The sequence below is a fragment of the Lynx canadensis genome, chromosome D1, assembly GCF_007474595.2.
Source record: "Lynx canadensis isolate LIC74 chromosome D1, mLynCan4.pri.v2, whole genome shotgun sequence".
NCBI lineage: Eukaryota > Metazoa > Chordata > Mammalia > Carnivora > Felidae > Lynx > Lynx canadensis.
Genome location: NC_044312.2, coordinates 44,793,877 through 44,811,316, shown reverse-complemented (window position 1 = coordinate 44,811,316; position 17,440 = coordinate 44,793,877). Strand labels below are relative to the sequence as shown.

Sequence of the window (17,440 nt, the reverse complement as noted above, 5' to 3'; positions counted from 1 at the left end):
CAAAGACATGGTCTTCAGGCTGGACTTCCTAGACTATATCCAGCTCTGACACTTACTGTCTGTGTGATCCTAAGCAGGTTACTTATCCTTTCTGCACCCTCATCTATCAGATCAGGATGATAGTAGACTCCACCTCACATACTCTGTTTTACATACATTGACTCATTTCACTTTCACAGCAGCTTATGGGGTTGTTCTCACCTCAAAAAAAAAAAAAAAAAGGCAAGGTGAGAATAGGATTGTTTATTCAGGAAGTAGGAAACTGGCATTAGGAAGCAATTAGTTATGGAATGAGTGAATAAATGAATAAGAGAAAGAACAACAAATGCCAAGTCCTCTTTAGCAATAACACAAGAAACTCAGAAAAGATACGAAGTTTGTAATTAATCAAAGTGCAGTGCTTCTAAGATATCACAGAGACCCTGAAATTACCTTATAAAAGGTAGGACGGGGTTGTAATACCCTGTAATCTGTGCAGGATTCAGTAGAAGAAGCATTCAGCACTCTAGAAGCCGACTAGTCAGTACCCCACACCTTGAAAGGACCACATGCTGTTCATGTTATTTTCTCGATTTGAACGTTCTCATGGTATCTGTCATTTTTGCCATTGTGAAATAGTTCTCATGTGATTCTGACATTATTACCAATTAAGAAGCTGAAGTTTTGGCCACACTATCCAGCTTGAAATATAGCCAAAGTATTTTTAAGGGTTTTCATTTATTTCATTTATATAAACATCAGTGTCCGAATACCGTCCTGCACAGATGGTGTAATTTAAGTTTCCATTCATTCATGCCAATTTCAACAGATAATTTCATAAAATGTAAATTCCACACGCTAGCATTTAGGCTTAGAAAACTACTAGGATTTACTAGCTATCCATTTGCTTCTTCAAAATTACCCAAGGTCGCCAAACATTCTCAAACCCCTCTTCAAGTTCCCACTCATTTCATCAACTATCATTACTGTTACCTATTTAACTGATTGAAAAAGAACAGGTTGGGATATTTTAGAAGTTTAAAATCACCTTGTTCTATGGTTTCCCTGGTTAATATACTTGGCAAATATTGGAATACTTAACTTTTATGTAATGTACCGGCTATCAGAAATAGGCAGTCTCGTAAAAGGACTTTGCCCTTTAAATCCTGTTCTGACACTTACAATTCATGTAACCTTCAGCAAACCACAACTAAGGAGCCCCAATTTCTTCACCTGATAGTGGGAATGATACCTACAACACTGGATGCCTTTGAAGGATAAAGATGACATTGTAACTTTGATGAGTTTAAAAAGTTAGGAACATGGGGCGCCTGGGTGGCGCAGTCGGTTAAGCGTCCGACTTCAGCCAGGTCACGATCTCGCGGTCCGTGAGTTCGAGCCCCGCGTCAGGCTCTGGGCTGATGGCTCGGAGCCTGGAGCCTGTTTCCGATTCTGTGTCTCCCTCTCTCTCTGCCCCTCCCCCGTTCATGCTCTGTCTCTCTCTGTCCCAAAAATAAATAAACGTTGAAAAAAAAAATTAAAAAAAAAAAAAAGTTAGGAACATGAAACAAGCAACAGTAGAAGTATGATTATCTGTTACCACGGGGGATACAGAAGTTGTTTTAAGACTGTAACTATGCCATCAAAGAACTTAAACACTAAGCCCAATCTGTCAGCTTAACAGTTGATACTGGTTGTCAACCAGTGGTTTCCAAAATGAGATGAAAGATGATCCATTAGAATATTGGGAAAAACATTTTTTTTTTTTTACATTTGTAATTATATACAAATAAAATTGAGAAACAACTTCCACTGTTCTTTAATTTACAAAGCAACCGATGCCACCGCTCAGTGTCACGGTCAGTTCACCTGCCAGGCACAGTGTGCTACACATGTGATGGGTAGGACACAGGATATCCTTTTTACATGGGCCTGCTTACACTGATTTCTGTACCTATCTGATTTAATGAAGCTAATTTTCACAAACAAAGTGGCTTAAAATACTTGCAGAGAAACCCGAATTTGCAAATACTAATATAAGCAAACATAAGAAAACTGACAAAGCTTACCTTTGCCCTGTTCCTGGTAGAAGTTGTCGGGCAAATACAAGTTTCTGAAATCAGATGTTTTCTAATGGTTCCATCACAGCAGTGCTCAGTTTTTAATCTTAGTTACCAATAAAACACGTTTCACTTAAAATCTGTCTAGGTATACTTGTGGTGAGCATGGCATAACAGAGAGCTGTCGAATCTGACACTATCAGAACAGTGTTAGCTCTACCCCAATTTAAAAAAAATAGTCCAGGGGCGGGGTGGCGCAGTGGGTTAAGCGTCCGACTTCAGCCAGGACACGATCTCGCGGTCCGTGAGTTCGAGCCCCGCATCGGGCTCTGGGTTGATGGCTCAGAGCCTGGAGCCTGTTTCCGACTCTGTGTCTCCCTCTCTCTCTGCCCCTCCCCCGTTCATGCTCTGTCTCTCTGTCCCAAAAATAAATAAACGTTGGAAAAAAAAAAAAAATAGTCCATTAAACTGTCACCACCCCTAATACCCAACAGCACTTCCAGACTTTACTAAACCTGTGATACTTTCATACTTTTAATAAAATGGATCAAAACTACTAACATCTTTTAAAGATTTTAATTAGAAAATTGTGCTTCCAAATGTGGAAAACTTTCAGTAATGAAAATTATAGGTAACGGATTCTTATGATAATGAAGCATGCTTTTTGTATTATTTTCAAAGAATATCATCGTGGAATATATTTTGGCGAAACCCATTTTTGTGACAAATATTTAATCATTTAATATTACCTCATGTGTTTGATAGCAAACATCAGTACGGCAGTACACGTATATAATGTTTTAAATGTACCTTTACACACTGTGGAATACATGACAAAAAATTTGGAGAACCATGTCTTATCCATCAAGATCATTCAACATTTCAGGAAAAGACACCTGGCGTGAAGCTCAATGATTTAATGGTAAAGCATATATGCAGAGATAGTACATTTCCAGCAATACTGAATAACAAAACATGTTTACTTGAGTTCTGCCCTGTTTCCTGTATATAGATTAACTGCTTTCATTTGCTGTCAGGTCTGGAGTGTAAAAAGCATCAACAAAAGAGAACAAGGCACATTTTTACTAAGTTGTTATTTTCCCAGACCTACCCAAGAGTACCACATATTTCCTCAGAAAGAAACAAACTCCCCTCTGCTGGCTTCAAGGATTAGCTCTAGCTTTCTACCTAACTAGATTTAACCATTTGTTTGAAAAGTTGAATTTCAATGAATTTTGAAACTGCCAAGAAATCATTACAGTGGTTGTAACCAAATACCTTCCAGGATTTTACTGAGGTAAAGACAGATTTGTATGTGGAAGTGAATTCATTTATTTCCAGTGCTTAAAACACATTCAGGTTAAACCAAAATATAGGTTCTAGAATTAGTTAAAATAGCAATTTATCCTTCAATACAGTTGTCAAAATCTCTTGGCTCATTCCTCACTTCCTCGTTCATAAATTTTTAAACTGGGAGATTTGAACAAATCTAAGAGCTCACCTAATCTAACCTTTGGCTGGTGCCTCTCAATGTACCGAAATGGGGGAAGGAACAGGACAGCCCACAGCACTCCAGGCTGTGCGGAATCTGCCATCATAAAGCTATCTACCCCGACAGCTAACTTAGTTTTTAGTAATTCTCAAAGTTACAACTTTACTGTTTTTAACTTTGAGCCCTATCTTGGTTTTTCTAGTCTCATACAAAAATTAAAATGTAAATAAATGAACAGAATAAAATCTAAAATCCTCCACTGTTTTCTACCACGCCAATTCAACAAATATGGCCTGAGGGTCCACTACAGACTCTTAAGTACATAAAGGTAACAATATACCCAGAAACATGTCAATAAAACAAGACAATACAATGATATATTATTCAATTTTCTTTCTTCTACATTTATTGAAGGCCTATTATTTATCATGCATCACATTATACAAAAGGAATAAAATGGTTAGTAGTACAGAGTTGATCCCTGCCCTCAGAGTTTAAAGATCAGAGCAGACAAACAATTGTGACAGAAAATGCAAAGCGGTATTATTTTAGGACACCTGTTAACACAAGTATCTGTAATTTTGTACCTACCAAGTCTTCTTTTCCATTAGCAAAACATTTAGATGCAAAGTTTCTCAGAGAAATAGGAAAAAAAAAAAAAAAAAAAACTTTCGTAGAGGTGGTTTCAAATTCCATATTAAATACATTCTTACACACATTAGCTGCTCTGTCACTTTACATCCTGAAAATTAGTTTGAAAAATGCAACTCTTTTAGAACCCTGGAGACAGGTAACCTGGTATGTATTTTTAGGGCACAGAACCAGAAATATAAACATAGCATCATTTCTGATTGTGCTCCTGGAATACAGAAGAATTACATCTATGTAAGCTGATATTACTTGTGAAAAGTCTTTGAAAAGACAAGAGAAGTGTGGTCAGTTTTCCAAACACTTATAAAGTTCTATGTAATCAGGATCTGAAGATACACAGGTTGACATACAGCTTTTCAGCATGGAAGAAGACACACTATCAAATCACTCCATTACAGCAGTTAATGCAGAATTACCTGAGCAGAGGTAACTGCAAGCACAATGTGAACCAAAACAATGGCAGTTCTCTCACCAATGGAGAGAGCTAGGGAAGGTCTCACAGAGGTGGCATCAAGGCCCTGAGTACTGAATGATCAGGTCCAGAGGTAGGGTGAAAAAGGTATCCAGGTAGAAGTAGTTGGGTATACAGTTACTTCACCTTTTAAGACATAACCTTTCCAGAATAGCAGACCAGTGGCCACTCAGAGGTCATAAAAAGTTCTCTGAACCAATAAAATGATAAAAATCTGATATCTAGAGATTCTTCCATTCAAGCACAGATACAAGAGAAAAGCCCTCCAGAAAATAGGGACTAGGTATGGTTCCAAATTTTCAGCTTACTGAGGTTGATATTCATCAATTCTGAACTGAGCAGGAAACTAGTCCACTGTTTAGCAGGAAAGAGCTAAAAGATAGCAATCAATAAGAACAACAGTGTAATTAAGAGAAGTCAACTAGGCAAGGTTACTTAATGTGACGTTTTTCAGAACCTTCCTTTCTAAGAACACAAAAGGAGAGAAGGTAAGTTTTCTCTTGAATGAAAGGACCCTGGTTTAGGAAAGAAAGAGAATAGCCTAATTTGGTAAGGAAACATAAGCTGTAAACCATTTCAAAAGAAGCCAATGCAATGCGTATTTCATTCCATTAAACATTCATGATGCTTATGAACTGGGAGTCTCCAGAAAAAAATCCACGGAAATGTCTGTCACTCAAGTACCATTATTTCTTTTATCCTTTAGCCCCAGGGAGGTCCTTAGGCTTGAAAGGCCAGCCCTTGTCATTTTACAATTAGATGCCCAGTAAGAGACTAATTTTCCCTATCTGTAAAATGAAGCTAGTAATATCTACTTCATAAGATCTTGTAAGGTAATATATGTCAAGTTCTTAGTACAAAACTGGGACCTAATCAAAAAAACAGACAAAAAAAAATGTATTAATCACCCCATCTTTCTGGCTAGGGTACTACAGGCCTATGATCTACAAGGATACCCTTCTGTGGTTTGACTTATCTCAGAAACCTGTCCCCCAAACATGTCTTCTGTAGAATGATCTTTCTACCCTTTACATCTGTGCATCTCAAGATATCCTGAAGCATTAATTTCTCCTTACAATGGGTCCTGTGGTTCGTCAAGATAATTAAAGAAAGAAAGGCACACAAGAAGATAATTTAACTGGGAATAAAATTTGCACTATGAACAAAATACAACACAAAATTCAAATCCTAATGAGTTTGGAAAAATCATTTCAATAGAAGAATATTCAAAAGGGAAAAACTCGAGTTTCATATAGTTCCTTTCATTCAAAGGTTGAATGCTGAAGCCACCTAAGACTTCCAGATGTCTTTTTCCTGTGTAGTCTCTGGTTGTTCACATTTCAAAATGGCGGTTGCTGCTTTCCAGAGAAATGGTTCAGGAGGGTAGCTGCCTTGGAGGTAGGTCACCAGGACTCCTCAGCATTTTACATGCACAGAAAGACTCCAGAAGGGGAATGTAGTTGCTAGAGGCCTCGGCTAGCTGTTAGAGGTAAGAAGGTCCACGGCTGCATGCTGCTCTGCCTCTTAGCCCCAAAGTCTGTTTTTGGTTGTTGTTTTAAAAGAGCCCCTCAACAGATGCTCTATTTAATAACTAAAAGACAATAAAAACTAGAGTTACAAGCCAACCGGAATCAGATGGTCTCTTAAGAATGTTTAATCATATTAATTTCTTTTCAGAAAAAAAAAGAAACCCCCCCCCCAAAAAAACAAAAAAAAAACAACAGTGCTAGTATTTGAAATGCTGGTAAATCTTAATGCTATTTAAGACATTCACAAAAGCTGCCATTCTCCAAAGCTGAAAGCTTAAGCAACATGTATCACGCATGCAGCCAACATGCTCAAGAAGCACATGCAGAGGCATTTGAAATCAACTACCACTATATGAATCTAATATAATTTTGAAATATACTTAAAAGAAACAGGCCAATCCAGCAACCTAGATAGATAGGTTACCATGCATTCCTTATGAAACCTAAATGGAGGCTTAATGCTGCTTTGATCTGTATTTCCAGGTATTTATCCCTCTATTTATCCCACTTACTAAGGGGGTTTATCTTTTATTTTTATTTATTTTTTTTTTCAACGTTTATTTATTTTTGGGACAGAGAGAGACAGAGCATGAACGGGGGAGGGGCAGAGAGAGAGGGAGACACAGAATCGGAAACAGGCTCCAGGCTCTGAGCCGTCAGCCCAGAGCCTGACGCAGGGCTCGAACTCACGGACCGTGAGATCGTGACCTGGCTGAAGTCGGACGCTTAACCGACTGCGCCACCCAGGCGCCCGGGGGTTTATCTTTTAATAGAGGCATTCCTTAATTATTAGGAAGAGAGTTTTAAGACAGAATTTTGTCAACTGCATTCTGAAGATACCTTATTTTTTGTGAGGAAAAAACGGGTAGCTTATTTTGGGCAAGTTTCCTATTTTGTCTTCCTCCAAAGCTACCACCATCCACTCTATAAAAGATCCTGAGATTCTGAAAGAAGGGAAACTACACAATCTATACTTATTCAACTACCAGGAATTCAGGGAAAAAAGAACTTATTAATTTCAGCTCTAATTTTCACTTTGATCTGTTAATAGTGGCTGCCTAGAACAACCTCTGAAGTTTAACAAGATACAGTGACAAGTGATGAGTAAGCCTACCCAGCACATGTGTGGGCCACTAGGGGTGTGTTAACAGTTTGGAAAACACTGATACAGGATAAAGCTATGGAAATTTCAACACTTATCCCAGTTCCCTTTTTCATAGCTCTTTTTTACTTAGGAGCTAAGTAAAGGAAGTAGGGAAAGAGGAAAGGGGAAATAAAATTGTGTTAAAATGCAAGGAATGGTAGGGCGTCTGGCTGGCTCAGTCAGTACAGCGTGCGACTCTTGATCCCAGGGTTGAAGGTTCGAGTCCCATGTTGGGTGTAGAGATTAGTTAAAAATAAAATCTTAAAAAAAAAAAATGCAAGGAACAGTTAAGTCCCTATCAACTTTACTCTCTAACCACCCTTTTTCCATAAAAAGTTTAATTTTTTTTTTAATGTTTATTTTTGAGAGACAGAGAGAGACAGAGTGTGAGTGGGGGAGGGGCAGAGAGAGAGAGAGAGAAAGACACAGAATCTGAAGAGGCTCCAGGCTCTGAGCCATCAGCACAGAGCCCGATGTGGGGCTCGAACTCACAAGCCATGAGATAATGACCTGAGCAGAAGTTGGATGCTCAACCAACTGAGCCACCCAGGCGCCCCTTCCATAAAAAGTTTTAAGACCTCTAAATTTATGGATCCAGTGAGAGTAATGATTTAAACATCTTTTTGGGGAGCCTGGGTGATTTAGTCTCTTGAGCATCCAACTTTTGAGTTTGGCTCAGGTCATGATCCCAGGGTTGTAGGATTGAGCTCCATGTCAGGCTCTGTGATGAGCAAGGAGCCTGTTTGAGATTCTCTCACTTTCCCTTTGCCCCTCCCCTGCTTGTGCTCACACCGCACACGCGTGCACTCTAAAATAAGATTAAAATTTTAAAAAACACCTTTTCTAAGTGTGAGAAGAATGTCAAAAGTGAAAAAGACCCTCTTATTCCTAGTCAGTAGTCTCTGTTCTGAGAAGGAGTCAGTTTCAAAAGATGGGTGATGTCTCACAGCGATGAGTGCCAGGCAGATGAATTTCTCTGGAAGAGCCACCCTCTCTACTAGAAAACAGACCTAATATGCCATAGCTTCACATGGTTCCCTCTGGAGTCTTTATAGGAAAAAAATGAGCAACCTGAGGCAGTGTAACTACTTCAAATAAGTGAAGTGACTGTGAGCTAACTTTTTCTTAACTGGGTCTCTACCTTTTTGGGTTCATGTCTGCTTATGTTATGAGCATCATACTTGCGACAACCAATTCGATGTGTTGCAAACAGAATAAACTAAAGTGAAAGATCACTCACATAAAATAGTGCAGGCAGGTAAGAAGTAGCAAAGCAAGAAGCAGGCTCAAGCAAGAAATGTATAAGAAAACCCTAATCTCTCCAGTCTTCATCTCCCTTTCCCAGATGAATAAACAAATAGTAATTTGCATAAGCCACCACGGAGGAGGGAAGCTGGCTCTTTAGTAAGTTAAAAATTTCAGTGGAGCTCACCCAGTTTGTTCCTCAGATGTCTCAAATCATGTACCCTGACAGTTCCCAGCTGCATGAACAACTGACTGATAAAATCAGTGACATCCTATGAAGAGTTCACAATGGTAAACTAAGTCATTATGTTACAATTAAGCATCACCATGAAAAAGAAAACAAAACTAGGCTTGGATTGTTAAACTTCTGATTCTTCCCATAAAATGAAATACTCAAGAGTAAATCTCAAGTTGTTAAAATTAAAAAAAAAAAAAAAAAAGACAACATCTGGATCTCAGTATGCTAAACCTATACTAAAACAAGTAAATTAGGCTAAAAACAAGTATTCTAAAAGCTAAACTGTTAGATCTTAAAAATGAACCCAGAAAGCACAGTAAAAAAACAAACAAAAAAACAAAAACAAACAAAAAAAAACATTACAAGATTCCCAAATTCTTAACTGTAGAAACATGATTGACATTTCTGGCTGATGTGACAAGCTTGAAATTTACAAGTCACTAGCACACAAAATGTGCAAATAAATTCCCTGGTATGGATTTCCCAACATACCACTCTTGTTTCAAGAGCCAACCTGATATAGAAATACCCATGGAAGGGGCGCTTGGGTGGCTTAGTCAGTTAAGCATCTGACTCTTGGTTTTGGCTCAGGTCATGATCTCAGTTCTGTGAGTTTGAGCTTCACATCAAGCCCTATGCGGACAGTGCAGAGCCTGCTTGAGATTCATTCTTTCTTTCTTTCTTTTCTTTCTTTCTCTTTCTTTCTTTTCTTTCTCTCTCTCTCTCTCTGCCCCTCCCCAGTGGTCTCTCAAAATAAATAAACTTAAAAAAAAAAAAAAAAGAAGAAAGAACGAACCATGGAAGTCTTTTTTAGCTTCAAGTTCTACCAAGACTAGTGGGTTGCAAACAAAAACGCAATTAGATCAATAAGGTTTGCTTGCCAGTCCTAAAATAAAATTTTCAGTCAGAAGACTAGTTTCTCTTCAACACATCTTCTCCACCCGTGAGTGGCTTAATCTTCAAAATGAAGTCTGAGTTCCTGCTCTACTGTTCCTTTTTTGCAGCCTCAGAGAAAGTGAAATGGGAAGCAGGAAAAGGTTATTTAACTCGAGGGTTTTCTTTGGAACTCAGTTTCGCTCATAGGACTTCCTTCCTCTGTGCCATTAGAGAAGATGCGGTACAGAGGAGCTTTACACGTGATGATAAAAAATAAAGTACATAAAAGCATAAAAAAAATCACTTATCCACCCAACACATAGTCAGCCATTATTTAACATCCTGTTTTGTTATATTCTGTTTTCACATAAGAGGTTGGCTGCTTTTGGGGCACCAGAGTGGCTCAGTTGGTTGAGCATCAGACTTTTGATTTTGGCCCAGGTCATGAACCCAGGGTCATGGGATTGAGCCCCACATCACACTCTGCACTAAGCATGGAGCAGAGCCTGCTTAAGATATTCTCTCTCTCGCTCTCTCACACACACAAATTTAAAAAAAAAAAAAAAAAAGAGGTTGGCTGCTTTTGATCTGCAGGTACTTTGAAGGTATACAAATTTGTTGGGCATACCAATTATAAGCCAATGGTAATGCTATTAAATTTGATAACTCTTAGAAACTAGCCTGCAGATAGTCCTGTCATTTACTTTGGCCAGTACACTGTTTTTTTAAAAAACTGAGTATGAATGCCTCTAAGACAGTTTCCATTTTTCCATTGATCTTATTACTCCTTATTGTTTTACATTACAGTCATTTCAAATGCTTAGGTATCTGCCCAGGTGAGCCCTAAATACATCTGAGATTATAACTCCCCATAACGTTTCAGATAATTGAATGTATGCAGGAAGGGGAGTAGAAAAATATACCTTTTAAGAATATATACCTAGTGCTTCCTATCAAGTTCAAACTATCCAGGAATGAAAATTCAGTGTCCAGATTTATTTCCTTCCAAGCTTTTTATCTAGCTTGAAGTCCTATTCAACAACAGATTATCCCCACTTCACTCCCAATTTCTCAAGCAGTTAAAACCAAGGGGGGAAAAGAAACAGCTTACAAAAACTTAGATTATGAAAAATGCCCACCTTCCAGGGGAGGCTTGAGAACTAAATAAAGCAAATTCCTACCAACAGTAGTGGTATCACAATTGCTTCAAAGTTGGAATGCAGGGAGAATGATGTGGGAGCTGTCAGCTCTACTGGGCTGCGTGGAACAGAGCTAACAATATCCTACATGTATCACCTGTTCAACAAACACTAACAACAACAAGAAACAATCTAATGCATATATGTAATCTAATGAAGGCATATCTGAAAAGGACAAAAGGAAACAAGTGGTAGGGCCTGGTATGAGTCAACATAGAGATCTGGAAATCCAATTGATTTGCAGACTAAGAACATATAGATAGTAGATATTCATGGCAAAAATGTCAGGTATTTCTTTAACAGTGGTAGGTTGAACACTACGTTGTAGTTTACATGAGACACTCTAAATAACAAATACTGCTTACATCTTGATAATTCTACCTTTTCAAAAATAAATTTTCATATAAAATATATTTTCTAAGTCTGTAGAATAAATGACCAAAGCTCTGTGACATTAACAGGTTTTTGGTTGGGGTGCTTGGGTGGCTCAGATGGTTAAGCAGCTGACTCTTGATTTCAGCTCAGGTCATTATCTCATGGTTCATGGGATCAAGCCCCATATGGGGCTCTGCACTTACACAGAGCCTGGTTGAGATTTTCTCTCGCGCACTCTCTGCCCTTTCCCTGCTCACACACACTTGCTCTCCCCTCCTCTCTCTTAAAATAAACTTAAAAAAAAAATAAAAGAAATCTTATTGGGTGCCTGGGTGGCTCAGTCGGTTAAGTGTCTGACTTCGGCTCAGGTCATGATCTCACAGTTCGTGGGTTCGAGCCCTGTGTTGGGCTCTGTACTGACAGCTCAGAGCCTGGAGCCTCTTTCAGATTCTGTGTCTCCCTCTCTCTCTCTGCCCCTCCCCTGTTCATGCTCTGTCTCTGTCTCAAAAATAAAAAATAAAGAGTAAAAAAAAAAAAATTAAAAAAAAAAAAAAAAAAAAATCTTATTAAAAAAAGACGTTTGCGTTTTTCTTGAGTTAGACACCTAATTTGGTACTTCTGCAGGAAATGCCGATACTTATGGTAAAAATCCAGCAAGCTTTTTGTGTTAGCCAGTGTCACCAAAAATATTTGCCTTTCCTATTATCTACAGTCAATTCCACTCTATAATTTTTGTTAAATTTAAAACTCAGCTCCCCATTACTCTTGGATTTGCCAAAAGTCACTTGGATTTGCCAAAAGATCATAGATTCTTTCACTCTGCAAAACATGTTTATCTAGAACTGCTTGATTAGCTTAAGAGAAATTTTAAAACCAAGTATCTTATGTATATTCTACTCTGTTTATTAAAATTATGATCCTATCACAAAACTTAACTATTGACCAGTCAGAGTGACTGATTTCTCAGCAGGAAAACACAGCCCTGATAATGGTTCTGTTTAAAAAAGCACTTCAAAAAATATACTGAAATCAGTTAATGCAAGAACACTCTTCCTATTCTTGCTCCTAATCAGAGAATGCCATCCAGAAGCCTGTGATTAAGTAGGGGTCTACCCAACAACAGTGTATGTATTGATTCTTCCCACTTGTGGTTGAGTACACTTAAAACCTTATTTGACTTTATGAAGTGGCTCTCTACTGACCCATGACTTAACATTCTGAGGTTATGGAAAAATACCCAATGTGCTTACACTGTAATTTCAAGGGAAATACAAAAAGGCATTCTGATTCCTCCTCCAGCCACCAGCTGTCCCCTCTGTACCTACCAGCTTTGGACTCTTATTTAAGCTGAGAGCAGACAAACTGATGGAAAAATATTAATAAAAGGAAACTGCTCAGATCTATTTCTAGTTATCGCTCAGGCAATTAAATGCTGACTTTAGAAGTTTGCCCAACAGTTTCTCCCATTCTACAGAAGGGAAGAAAGAAAACTTTTCTAACCCAAATGGGTAAAACTATTTTACTTACTCATCTATTTGTATGCAACTTCCCATCTTATACTTCAACCTCCTATTTCTCAAGTGAATTCCACTTCATGGATTCATTTTCAGTATTTAAACAAATTACCAACTAAGTGTCTACCAAGTGTCAGGCAAAAAAGGACAAGGGGGAGGCGGGTAGAGTACATAGTCAACAACTAGCTTGAATAGGTCTTTCCTTGTACATCGATTCCATAGGCAAATGGTTCTCACCTCAAAGGCAAAGAACTTTTGAAGGGCTATAGCAGAGTACCGACAAGGAGTCTGCAAAGCCCTAGGCTCATGAATAAGCAGACCAAGAATTATATTCAGAGTGAATTATGCTTACCACCTATGTATCACAATTTTAAAAATTCATATAGATACTATTTTTTTAAATACATAGTATCCAGGGGTGATATTAAAACGTTTCATAAATGGTCAAGCATGGGTTCCAACTAAAAAACATGACCAGCTGGCTCTCAACTGGATAGATCAGAAAGGATAGATCAGTTCTGAGTATCAAACCAGCTAATACAGGCGAGGGGGATAATTTTTTCCTCTTGGTCTCTCTTCCCTTTATTCATGTTAAAGAGGGATTCTCAAGGTTAAGGAAAAAAAAAAAAAAAAGGAAAGTTGTTATTCTAAGAAATATACTTGGCTCAGATGTAGCACCATAGCCCAGTGATTAAATCACAAGCCAGGTTAGAAAAATCACAATAAATTCAGAGGTGACTCTTTTGTTAGTCCCCTGTCTTTCATCATCCTAAACAGATTCATTCCCCACTTTCCCACAGATCCCTGTAATTGGCCAACTCTTACCAGATGTTCCAAAAGTTGTAAACCCTACTCCATGCAAGTCTGTTTTTGTTTATACTCTATTTATAGTAAGAAACAGCGAGTCTCAGGCTTGTGTCCTCAATTCACTTACAGCAGTTAATACTCTGCCAACAGGAAAAGTTCCAACTTCAGAAAGTTATCTGGGATGGACTGAAATCTGTGCTAAATAAGCTATTATACCTCAGCTTATGTATGCAACGGGAAGCAAGGTGTTAAAATACAAGAACAAGAATGGACAATGCTTCTTCCCCAGTGAAAGAAGAACACAGGTTGGACTGGCGGAGCTACATTTTACTTCAGCCCAAGGCATAACTCACGCTCTCTATCTCTGTCTCAGCTCACTAAAGGCAGTTATTCACATTAATACATCTAGTACATTATAACACAGATAGTCCTGGACTTTACGGTGGTCCAACTTACCATCTTTGGTAAGCTACACACATACATATGGTGTAAAAGCTATACACGTTCAGTAGAAACTGGACTTTGAATTTTGATTTTTTCCTAGGCTAGCACTATGCAGTAGGAAACATTCCTGTGATGTTGGAACAGTAGCAGTCAGCCCCACGATCACAAGGATGGACCAGTGATACACTTACAACCATTCTGTTTCTCCCTTTTATTACAGTATTCAATTAATTCAATGAAATAGTCAACACACTATAAAATAGACTGTGTTAGATGATTTTGCTAGAGGCCAATTTAGGTGTTCTGAGCATGTTCAAGGTAGGGCAGGCTAAGCCATGATGTCTGATAGGAATCAAACACATTTTCCATTTACAATGGGTGTATTGGGACATAACCCATCCATGATTATTAAGTTGAGGAATGTGTCATCAATTTTTCAGAGTCAACAAGCAATGCTGGGATAGGATAATAATTCCAAGAAAAAGAAATTTATAATGCCCATATCTTTCCTACACATTCAGTACAGAGCCAAGTGACTAAGGCAACATTTAAAAGTAAAGGTGTAGTAATAAATAAATTTAGTCATACTTACCGAAATGTAAATTTCAATACAGATGGGTTGTACATATTCAAACACAGCTCTTTTTAATTTACTGAATTCACAATTTTAAATAAAGTGACAAAATTACACCATCTAATATCTCTTGGGAAAAATGGTGTCAATTCTGGTTATCTTCTTAATCTAAAATTAAAATTCTGAGAGTCTGATTAGAAGAAGCTTCAGATATCAAATCACTGAAAATACAAATGCGTTCCCAACAAAACTAACCTTAAAAAAGGCAAACCACTTGTAGTCATTCAACACAATCTCGAAGCCTTGATTGTAAATGATGGTAAAATGGCCGGCATTGCCAAAATCATCATATGCTGTATCCAACTTCTTAAGGTGCACTACTACCTTTTTTTCTGGTGGTCCTAAAAATAAATAAATAAATAATAATGCACAACAGAGGAAAATTATTTGGACGGCAAATGGCAGGGAAATCTCTAGAATTTCCATGATTTTTAAGCTGCTTTCCTTTCATGCCACCGGATTTGGACCAGTCTGGCTTGTGAAGATATCAGAGTCTCCATCCTGTACACTCCCACAGGTGTCTCGGGAAAACCAGTGAAGTGAAGGCTCAAAAGACAGAAATATGTCCAGTGGCCCACCAGGCAGAGAGTCCCCCAAAAGTACAGCCCTACCTTCCCAGAGCATCCAAACACTGAAGAAAAGGAGGATTAGGGATGTTTCAAATGACAGCCAAAAATGGGTAGAATACGAAATGGTAGTCAAAAAATGGAAAATGTAAAATATAAAAGATCTGCTATCATATCACAAGGACAAAGGAAATGATCTCTTTAGGGAAGAAATGGGGTGTCCTTCTCAATGGCTCTAGCAGTTCAGAACCTCATAATCTGAATCCTTCCACGCTGTTAGGCAAACTCAAGGTTTCTATCCTATAAAGCTAGTTTGTGCCAATAGGAACTAAGCTTTCAACCTTCAGAAGATAACAGCTCGGATCTACATGTGTCTTTACTAGATTAAAGTCAAAGGCACGATTTATAAGCAGAGGTTGTCTGAAAGGGTTCTGCTGTGTCCATCTGGGGGTTTCACACGTTAGTTTTTCCAGGTTCAGATGAATACTCGGAAAGAGGAGACTGCATGTGACAGAACAGTTCTCCTTCTGCTTCGGACCTTCAAATTAACTTTTAAAACTGAAGGTGGTTATAATGCCCAGGATTACAAAATGCCACACAGTCATCTGGAGTTGGAATAGTTGAATAGGTCTGTTTTAGTAACAAATGACCTGGCAATCTTTTCCTGCTGAGACAAGGAAATTGAGGCAGAGAGCTTCCCTCACTCTGCGCATGCCACAGGGTGGTAAGGGTTTGGGCAGAACAAGAGTGCCTCTTTTGACAGAGATTGTGTGTTTTTTCTTCTCCCTTCTCTAAATTCTTTGTCCTCAGGGTAGCTATGTTCTCTGAGGACAAATGAAATATCCCAGTGTGTTCTAACACGAGACATTTCTTTCAGAGGTTTCCATAAGCCAGACTTTGTGCTTGGCTCTGGACATTCCCAAATATAATCACTGACTAAAGAGTTATTCCCCCCCCCCAAAAAAAAAGACGACGACGAAGTAGAAGAAAGTAAAAAAGAATGAATGGGCGGGGGGGGGGGGTGAGGGAGTACTTTTATCTATCTCCCTGCAATACACGAAAAAGGGCAGAGCCAATACCGAAAGTTTTCTCGGACTAGTAGCTTCAACACACGTGTAAGTCAAAAACTCTGGGCAAAAAAAAAAGGCTCTTTCCCACAAGCTAACAAAAGGAAAAAAAACTTTTTTTGCTATTTTCTCCGGTATTCGAGCTTATTTTTCATGGGCACAGCTTTAAAGAAATATGCAGATTGGGCAGTGAGATCCTAAGATTGCACGGTCTCAACTCTCTTCCAAATCAAATAAACCAAAACCCAAAAACTAAAAAGGGAAAAAAGTTCTCGAAAAAGTGTTTAGGCCCCGGGAATGGCTAAGGAAACGTGCAATTAGAAGTTCTCAGCCGCTCAGCTTGGGCTTCTCGGCCCTGGAGCGGGAAAAGGCACCCCAAGGGGCCTCAAGTCCATCCTGGCTTCCCAGTAGCACCGGCCTCGGGTCTCGGCGCTCCGCGTGGACGCTGGGGGCAGAGACCTCGGGAAGGCAAAGAAGGAGTCCCGGGCCAAAGCGGGAAGGGGGAGAGGCCGGGGCGCCGCGGCTTACCCATAACCGAGCAGTTGACTTCGCTCCGAGAACCAACGGGGCCCACCTGGAAGACCCAGGTGCCCAGCAGGTCAGGGTAGGTGCAGTTGGCAGGTGTGTCGCAGTACGCGGGGCCAGCGACGGCGAGGAGCAGCAGGAGGGCGGCGAGCAGCGACTGGGGCCTGGGACCCATGCTGGCGGGGCCCCAGAGGGGAGGAGAAGGACGAAGTCGTCACCGAAGAGCAGAGGGCTCACAGCGAAGCGATCAGCCCAGCGCGCGCCTTAAAATAGCCTGAGCTGCCGGAAACCCACGGCCTGCAAGGGGCGGGGGCGGGGTCTGGGGCCCCAGGGGCGGGGGGAGGGGCGCTCGGGCGCAGTACCGCGCTCCCGGGTGCGCGCAGCTCCACACCTGGCCGCAGCTCCACCTGAACCTGGCTTGAACCTGCGGACAGGGTCTATTACCATGGGACGTCTCCAAATAGGATTTAAGAGCCACAGTGACTTTGTTCCATGAGAAGTAACCCCGGGGGGAGGGGGGGAACAATGTGCGGCGGTAGGCAGCAACTACAGATCAGAAAGAGACAGACATACAACGGAGGTGAGGGGGTGGGGGTGGGAATAGACAGAAAGTGTGAAAAAGA

General features: G+C 39.7%; 1 protein-coding gene across 2 annotated transcripts in view; it reads right to left on the bottom strand.

Annotated features, from left to right (window-relative positions):
- CTSC (cathepsin C) overlaps positions 1 to 17,049 on the bottom strand; it is a 40,606-nt gene extending 23,557 nt beyond the window's left edge. Inside the window, exons 1-4 of one of the 2 annotated variants that reach the window (XM_030330738.1) lie at positions 16,821 to 17,049; positions 14,855 to 15,000; positions 8,760 to 8,844; positions 2,755 to 6,245 (exon numbers count right to left, since the gene is read on the bottom strand). In XM_030330738.1, coding sequence (XP_030186598.1) covers positions 6,235 to 6,245; positions 8,760 to 8,844; positions 14,855 to 15,000; positions 16,821 to 16,992 — 414 coding nt within the window. In that variant the 5' untranslated portion in view covers positions 16,993 to 17,049 and the 3' untranslated portion in view covers positions 2,755 to 6,234. Of the gene's footprint in view, positions 1 to 2,754; positions 6,246 to 8,759; positions 8,845 to 14,854; positions 15,001 to 16,820 lie in introns of those variants that run through there. The other variant, XM_030330737.2, reaches the window with a different exon arrangement.
- Between the last annotated feature and the right edge of the window lie 391 nt (positions 17,050 to 17,440).